Here is an 8,719-nt window from a genome sequence, read left to right on the forward strand (position 1 = left end):
AAACACTAGGATAAAAACTAATGTTAGGTAAGTAATAACAGATTAGAAGTACTTGCATATAGAAAGAGAAGGAGAGAAACGACCTCAGTTGAATTAGGGATGACAGGCAAGGCAAGTTAGCGGTGGCAGGGGAGCCGGCAGCACGCGCCTTTGGGTGCAGGGGTGCCATTGCAGAAGTAGCTCCCAGGGTTAATACTTGCTCCGTCGGGGGAGCATGTGTCGCAGACCCAGATGTCTCTGTCTTGACGCCACCGTGTGTTGAGGTAAAATTCAGTCTGTGGGATGGGTCTTCAGAGGCCTTGGGGATCGTACAACGGGCTAACAGGCACTGGGGAATAGAGGGTGGGCTGCAGAGAGCGATGGTGATCCAGCGGTTTAGGGCCATTGTGTGTGGACCCCGAGACAGTGCTGGAGGACGATAGAAAGGCAACAGGCAACACCCAGACATTCCCACACGGAACCGCTACAGCATCACGTTCATCCTTGGGCTGCAGCCCTGGAAAAGGGAGAGGCTGCGACAAGGTGGGGCCGTTTCTGGAGGCAGTTGAGGAGGCGCAGAGAGCCAGCTCTTCCAGTGCCTTCACTTCGCTGGCGCCTGGGGCTCCGGGGCCTCGTCAGGCGAACACCTGCAGTCCCTCTGCCCATCCCCGAGACCTACCGCAGTGGGGCCGCTTCCAACCAAACACGCGGTAGTTGAAATGGTATAATCCACCATGTAGACAACGCCTGGAGTAGATTATTCAACAACTCTGAGACATTGTCTTTATTCCATTTAAGTTTCTTCTCCGTAATAACCATCTCCTAACTTACTGAGTTACTCATGAAACATTAAAAAAAGCTTATAAAAACTTTTTAGTACTATTATGAATTGCAGTGTGACTGACATGCTGTTAGAGGGTTTAGTCCAGCTATACATTTTAAAGTCGTGCAGGATAGAGGACAATTCTTTGTTTTGGAAACCTGCCCTGTGCATTGTAGCCACTAAAGACCAGAAAGAGTGTTGCCCCCTCATCACTGAGCTAACCCAGCCTCCCTCGCAAATTTCCAAAGCCCCCCCGGGGTGGTCTCGCCCCTGGAAGCCGCTGGGGGGTTAAGTGCTTGTCAGGGCCCTGGGCTTCATCCTAGCCGCTGAGACCTCACGCATTTATTTACTCTTTCTGTGCCTCAGTGCCTTGGGTAATAACACCATCTATCACATAGAGAGACATCGAGCAGTGGTGAGTAAGCACACGTGACGTGCATAGAACCGAGTACTCGGCACGGAGTAAACGCTTAACTAACGAGCCCTCGTTATTACTATTCTAGGACAGTTCTGATAACTACTATTGTTATTACTATTACTGTTATTAGGATACTATTAAATGCTGTGATATGAAAGACCTGCTCTCATCTTAAATGTGGTTCTAAACGGTTCCTGCAGGCCTTGTACACCTAGAGCAGCTAGGAATGCCTCCCCCAGCCGGGGAGCCCCCTGTGAACTCTGCTGGAACTGGGCCCTCCTGGCTCAGCTCTCTGATGGCAGCACCGGGCTCTGGAGTTGGGCCCAGGGAGACTCGTCCACAGCCCACCTCTCTGGAGAGGAGCCTCTTGGTGGGGGCCACCCCAGGGAGGAGGACGCAGGCCAGAGGACTGGGGCTGGGCCTCGGTCTGTGGCCGCCTATGACCTGGCCACCGTGGGGAAGCGCTGGGGCGGCGCATTAGTCCCCGGGGCTGGAGGAATAGACGCGGGCAGGGGAAGGACACCTCAGAGGGCTGAAGGGCTGGGGCTCTGGTGACATCTCCCAGCGAAGGCTGTGGAGCCAGTGAAGGGGGTGACCTTGGGACAGGGGTCCAGAACTCAGAATCACCATTAGAGCCGGACAGAGGCAGATCAGGAATTAGAAGCAGCATGCCATTCCATTGCCTCTTTCTCAGATTTCTTCTCTTCCTTGAACCGTTAATGCCTCCATCTGTCCCCAGACATCCTACAGAAGCCCAGCTGAGGCCTGCCACTATCCTGCCGCGCTTTCCCTCTCTACTCCCCACCCCGCAGAATTTACAGGGCTTCTTGACTATTCTTCTTCACAGAAAGACTTCAGATTGAGAAGCTCTGGTAAAGTCCTTCACACTGAGCGTCAATAACTGATAACCTCTGAGTACCTGCCAAGAGAAATAAACCCAAGGCATTGAGGCTGGCTGAGAAGAACTTGGGTGGCTTCACTGATGCAACCCCCTCTGCCCCCAGTCGTGCAGGTTCTTGTACCCTAAAGCAGAAATGCAGGGCTTCGTGCGGCAACCGGGAAAGGCTGGGAATTACTGTTCTTCCCTACCTTCCGACCCTCAGCCGCAGGGACAAATCAAGGGGAAGGTTGCAGGGCCTGAAACATCCGTTGCTTCCATCACATGGGGCCTTGATGAGCCTTGGTCAGGGGTGACCTGGGCCAAAAAGGCAGCTGTGGTGTCGGCAGCACGCCATCATCCCCGGCCCACGGGGAGGAGCTCTTCTGAGAACGCTGGGACTCCTACCTGGGAGGGAGTGAGCGGAGTGGCCCGAGGCATGCAGGGAGGGTGGCACACAGGCCAGGAACCCGGCTCTGCTCTGAGTCAGGAAGGCCCTGCCCCAGGAATTCCATTTCTCTGCCAAGCCCGAGGCGAGCCACAGACAGTCGGACACAGAGCAAGGGAAACACCACTTGTACAAACCATTCATTTTATTTCCTGTATTGGGTTTATACAAACTTGCAAGATACAAACGCAGAGCTCACTGGGATTCTTCAGTTCCTAGACCTGGAAAGGATGCTGCCGAGAGGGGCTGTGCACTCTCACCTGTCAGGTACGACGCCCCCCCGGGAGGCTCGTGGGCAAGAAGGATGCCAAGGGGCTGCTGCAGCTGCATGGTCCCCTGACACAGAGGCCCTCTGTTTACCTAACTTAACTCTTCTTCTAAGGTCACTTTTATACTAAATAAAGACACTGAAATCATACATTTCCTTGTATGGTTTATTGTCTAATACTAGCAAATCAAGTTGGCCCCAATATGTGCATAAATAGATATGTGTGTGTGTATATATATATATATATATATATATGTATATTTCATATTTTCCCTTAGTTTTAAGAGCTGCCTGGTGGGGACCTAACGGGGAGCCGACCCCACTGAGCCACAGGCAACCCTGCCCGGGAACACGCCTCTCCCCCAGGCAGGACAGCAAGCGTGCTCAGCTCCGACCTCAGAGAATCTTTAAAGTGACAGCAGCAATATTTGATTACAGCCTCTTGGTTATTGGTCAGGGGGGTAATGTGCTAATTGGGAAGGCCCTAGATTAGTACCCACAGCTGTCCCCAGGTGGATTACTTAGCCCTGGGCCTCCATCTGGGCCCCATTCATTCATAGTAAGATGCTCTAGGCTGGGAATAGGGTACCAGTAAACGCCAAAGTTGGGAGATCAGCCTTCAAATGCTGGCTAGGAGCTCTGGGCAAGATTCTGAAACCTCTGACTCCAGATCTGGACAAAAGACTTCCAATCTGCCCAAATCCTCACAAGGCAAAAGCCCCTTGCCCACGTCACAATTGACGAGCAGTCTGGAAGGCTGAGCTGGTTTACTTCAGCACCCCAGCGGGAGGCAGCCTGCCAGAGGAAAGTCCTGGGGGTTTCTTGGGCAAGGCTGAGATGCTACACTGTCCATGGGACCCTCCTTAGCCCAGAAGCTGACTTTGCAGTCTGGATGCCAGACCAAGGTCATCCCTATAACAACAGCCCCCAGAGGAAAGGTCACAGAGCAGGACGGATGCCATAGGTGTGACCCAGACAAGAGAGAATCAAGTGGAAAGGAGCGTGAGAAGTCCTGGAATTCGAACACATTTGCACTTAAGGATCCACGATCCCAAACCATTTCTATTGGCCTTTGCACCACATCCTGGGTCCATGAAGGAGTAGAACTCTTGGTGCTGTTTAGCATAGGCTGCCATTAAACTGTCCGCCCTGTCCATCAGGGTGATGAGGGGAGGGGGTGCAGGAGCACATCTTGGGGGGGGTGACAGCATGGGTGTACTTTTGTGCACACAACTGTAAACATTTCCTTCAAAAGGATTAACATCTCATGACTCTAGAGGGTCATCAAGGGTTGACAGTGTTATAAAATCCTTAGACCGGGACTTCCAAGAGAATGTCCTGCCCTGGCAAGATGCTCTCCAGGTAAGCTCTGGGAACCAGCCCTTTGCAGACACAGAACGGGAGGAAGGAAGCTGCCGGTGCAGAGGGAAGGGCACACAGCTGGACCTAGAGGCAGCCACTCCAGTCTCCTCATGTCATTTGCCAATTCCATTCAGACATTGTACATTTTGAAAATAGACTTGCTTTTATAACAAAAGCGTAAAATACATCTGTCTTAAAATAAGTCTTTCCTCTCCCCTTCTTTGGATCAAAAGGCATGGAGTATGGCTGCAACATGCTAGGAATGGTTGGAAAGTAAAGGAGAGAAAGCAGGCCTGGGCAGGAGTTCTAGGAACAAATCAGACATCCAAACACATTTACGTATTACACACACATCTACAATCTGTGTAATCTCCATACAACATATATTAAGGCATGTGAAGCAACATAAAGAGCCAGCTTTATGAAAGAGGAGATGGGAGGTGGCAGGAGCAGACATTTTACATATATTTCTAAAAGTATCATGTAAAAAAGGAGAGACAGACAAAGAAAGGGGAAGGCTTGGAAGGCCCTGAAACATTCATTTCCTGTGGATGGAGACAGGTGTGGGGAAAGAGAGGAGAGGGTTACTTGGGAGCCAATCCTACCTGCAAGTCTATGGGGGAGAAAGGACAGGTTTGAGGGACTTGCTGTGCTAAAGATGGGAAATGTAGCCAAGGGTCCTGTTCAAAAGACCTGCTAGAAGTGACGATAAGTGGAAGCCCCAGACCGTAACCCCTTGGAAGCATGAGACTATCCTAAGCACCCAGAACAGTGCCTGGTACATAAAAGGTGCTTCAGAAATATTTGTTGAATGAACTGTCATCTTTACTTGCATATGAACCCGTAACCGTCCCAGCCATGACGGAGTGGAGAAGAACTGGTGGAAGATACAGCAGTTGTTCTAGGGGCTGCAGGAGGTAAGGCTGAAATCTCCAGGCAGTTGCTCTGGCAAAGAGAAGGCCTGGGAGCCAAGGTTTTTTTCAGCTTGTCTCTCTCTCCGCCATCCTCTCTGGCTACATTCATCTCAAGGTGGGTGGAGCAGAGGAAGAATGAGTTTTGCTTCTGTGTCTCCTCCATCGGCCTCCCTGGGTAGGTGGATTGTGAGAGCGCCAAGCTAGAAGGGAGTCCTCCAGCAGCCTCACTGGTCCTCAGCTGGGAGGCCTGGCATGCAGGGTCAGGTCCTGGAATCTGGCCTCGCAGATTAAGGCCACATTCCCTCTCCCTGGGGCACACTCTCAGCTGGCCCACAGCACACTGAGGAGGATGGGGGCCAAGGAAATATCACAAAAATGGTTAGGAAAGGCCCAAGGCTGACCACACCCTACATAAAACAGGTCCTTCTCTCTGCCCTTGACCACAGGAGGCGGGGGCAGACACCAGGCCCAGACCTACAAAGACCCACCTTTCTCCCAGGCTGTCCTACCCAACTTCTTCACCCCTGACCCCATCCCCACACCAAGCGCCTCAGGTGAAGGCTACTGTGTGCTTGCTGGCAGGGCCTCCTGGGGCCCCGCTGATGCAGGGGGCGAGGTAAGAGGCACAGAGCTGACAGCCTGGCACTGGACTTGGCACTAAGCTAAGGCTCCACCCAGGAGAAACCAATCCCATAGTCCCTTCCCGTCTCTCTCTTCCTCTTGCTTGCAAATAAGTCCCGCTACTTCCTTTGCTTCCTGCTTTCCTTGGATCTCTCCCTTTCTCTCTGCTACCCTTCGCAACCTCCCCTCGGACACTGCACAGACCTGCTGCTCTCTATGCACAGCCAGCACTGCCCCCTGGGAGCTGAGGAGCCTCTCCCCTCTCTCGTCCTCTTGTCTTTGGCTCAATCAGGGTGGTCAGTCTCCACTGGACCCCAAAGGAGCACCCATAGCAGAGATGTGTCAAAGCCCTGGGTAGAGCTAGGGTAGTGGGGTGGGGTTGATAAGGGAAGGGGATGAAGGCAGGTGCTGTCCTCGGTGTCAAGAAGGGCCAGAAGAGGCCGAGTGTTCATCTTCTCTTCACCTCTAGTTCCAACCTAAGATAGCCCAGGGCGTGTTCCTCACCACGGCATCTTCTCCATCAGGGAATGTTCCAGTGGGGCCACCACAGGCCCAGCCAGAGCCAAACCCAGGCTCCTTGTGACTTGGGTACTAGAGAGGACGTTGCTCCCTACCCGCCATCTCAGGCCCTAGCCCAGGACAACCGTCTGAGTAGTGAGGGCTCCAGGCCGGGTGTGGTGGGTGTGTGGACACTGAGGGATCCGTGCTCCTCTACGCAGCAACCGCTGGCCCCCAGCCCGGCTCCCTGCGGCATTCCCAAGGGAGCACAGGGGGAGGGGGCCAGAGTGGGAACCAGAACCTCAGGTGGGCAGAAGAGGGCTTCAGAACGTGGCTCTGTGGAGCTTCACAGCGTTGGCCTCGGCCAGGGCTTGCACTAAAGAACAGAGAAATGGGGTGAGAACAGTGCTGCTCACAGGAGCAACGGCTCCAGCCAAGCTTCCCCGGAGAGAGGGGTCTCTTCCTATACAAACCCTGTGGAAAGCCGCCCCTCCCTCACCCCTGAGAGAGGGAACAAAAGGATGGAAGGCCATGTTCTTTCCCATGAGCCTGACACTGAGCCACTGTGTGCTGGGGGAGGAAGGGACCCGGCCTTTGACTACAGTTCTCCAGCGTTATTTTAATTTACAACGAGATCTGGGAGAACCAGCTTCTGGGGGCTTCTGAGGCAGGACTGCTGTGAATCTCAACAGATGGAAGTCTTGTTGGCCAACGGGAGGTACAGGGTGGGGTTTTAGGAAGTCCCTCCCCTGACAGCGGGCAGGGGCGGCCTCAGCTCTGTTCCCTGTCTGCTTCTGGAGAAGCAAAGCCCGCTGGGACTGCAGCACCCCCGACGTGGCCCGCAAGCCGGCTCTAGCCCAGCACTGCATGGGGACGCCGGTGGGCTCAAGCAGATGGACGGCAGGCTAAGAGCAGCAAGGGCATGGGGGTGGGAGAGAAGCAATGCGGGAATGAGAAGGCGAGGATGGCTCCGTGGGGGAGGGAAAGGGCCCCACTCCCGGGGTGGATGCAATACAGTAGAAAAGTGCTTACGTCAGAGCTCAGACCCGCATGGTATGGCTGCTGTCGGCGCCCCGTGGGGATTCAGACGATGGGGGGTTGGCTGGTGGAGTCGGGGAAGCGGGGGGGGGGGGGGGGCTGGGGGTGGCACATTGCACTGGAAATAGAAATGAAGAGGGAAGTGAATAGGGGTGGTGGGGGTGGGAGGAGTGAGGAGGTCGGGCACCCAGAGCCAGCGAGGCCCTCCTCCGGGCAGGCAGGCAGGAGCAAGGCGGGAGGCAGGCAGAGAGGAGAGCTGAGCTTGGGAACCTGCTCAAGCTGAGGCAGAGCCAGCCTCGTCCGGGCGCCATGGAGTGCATGGGGCCCAGAGGAGCCCTGGCTGAATCCAGGCCCTGCTGGGGACCGGTGTGACTGTGGGCAAGGCCCAAGGCCCCCTCCCCTCTGTGCAATGGGAGAGCCGCACACCTCTCCACTATTGTGCGGAGAGAAGATAAGTGCAGATGGCACCTTAAGTGCAGTGACATTGCTAATGATTAATAATGCAGGAAAATCACACTAATCCAAATCTTCAGGCCCCCATTTAATGACCAGATCCAGGTGAGGTAATCACCATGTTAATAATTCCATGAAAATGGAGGTTTCTGACAGGCTTAAAAGCGAGCTGTTCGCTTAGACTGGCTCAGGCCTCCCCACCATCACAGGAGACCCCTTTTCGTCAATCCAGGAAAGGCAAACTTCAATCCACCCCTGAACAAATCATTATGAGCCTTAAAGTGGTGACATCTGAATTATTGAGATTTTACTCTATTATCATTCTTATTCCATGTTGAGAACAGCCAAGTGGAAGGACAATAGGAAGGGAGTTAGTGTCAGGGACAATCTCCACGCAGGCTCCGGACCCTCGTGCACGCTCAGTGTAGCTGCGAGGCAGGAGCGGGCAGAGAGCATGTTCTCACTAGGGCTCAGAGAAGAACCAGATCTCAGCCAAGATCACTCTGCGTGTTTCCTCCAAGAGAGGAATCCTGGCAGTGAACCTTCAGGCCCTCGCTCCTCCCTGCCTTGGACCTCATCATGTTCCCTGCCCTCTGGGCAAGAGAAGGGCCAATGCAGCTCCCACCGTACACACACGTACACCCACATATGTTCCTAAGACCCAGGCTTCTCTCACAAACAGGAAGTTGGGTCTGCCCACACACAATATACAGTTTGTACATGTGATCTGGCAACGTCGTCTCTTTACACATTTACACATTGCGCACAAATCTGATATGTGTGTGCTTGCGTGCTTCCACACCTCGGCTGGCCGCATGACCCAACACTTGTAACGTCACATACAAACACGTTCACAGACGCCTTTGAAACATACATTCGTGTGCATATCCATAACATAGACCCAGCGGCTTTTGAAACACACATTCGTGTGCATATCCATAACACAGACCCAACAGCTTGGAAACTCATATTTGTGTGCATATCCATAACACAGACCCAGCGGCTTTTGAAACACACATT

At 53.5% G+C, this 8,719-nt stretch overlaps 1 protein-coding gene across 8 annotated transcripts in view; it reads right to left on the minus strand.

Moving 5' to 3' along the window:
- Positions 1–2,684: 2,684 nt before the first annotated feature.
- PLEKHA6 (pleckstrin homology domain containing A6) overlaps positions 2,685–8,719 on the minus strand; it is a 134,572-nt gene continuing 128,537 nt past the window's right edge. For all 8 annotated transcript variants that reach the window (XM_046680301.1, XM_046680295.1, XM_046680293.1 and 5 more), the window contains 2 exons: positions 7,241–7,364; positions 2,685–6,584 (listed from right to left, as the gene is read on the minus strand). In XM_046680301.1, the coding sequence (XP_046536257.1) occupies positions 7,249–7,364 (116 nt within the window). In that variant the 3' untranslated portion in view covers positions 2,685–6,584; positions 7,241–7,248. The remainder of the gene's footprint in view (positions 6,585–7,240; positions 7,365–8,719) is intronic.

The sequence above is a fragment of the Equus quagga genome, chromosome 13, assembly GCF_021613505.1.
Source record: "Equus quagga isolate Etosha38 chromosome 13, UCLA_HA_Equagga_1.0, whole genome shotgun sequence".
NCBI classification, from domain to species: domain Eukaryota; kingdom Metazoa; phylum Chordata; class Mammalia; order Perissodactyla; family Equidae; genus Equus; species Equus quagga.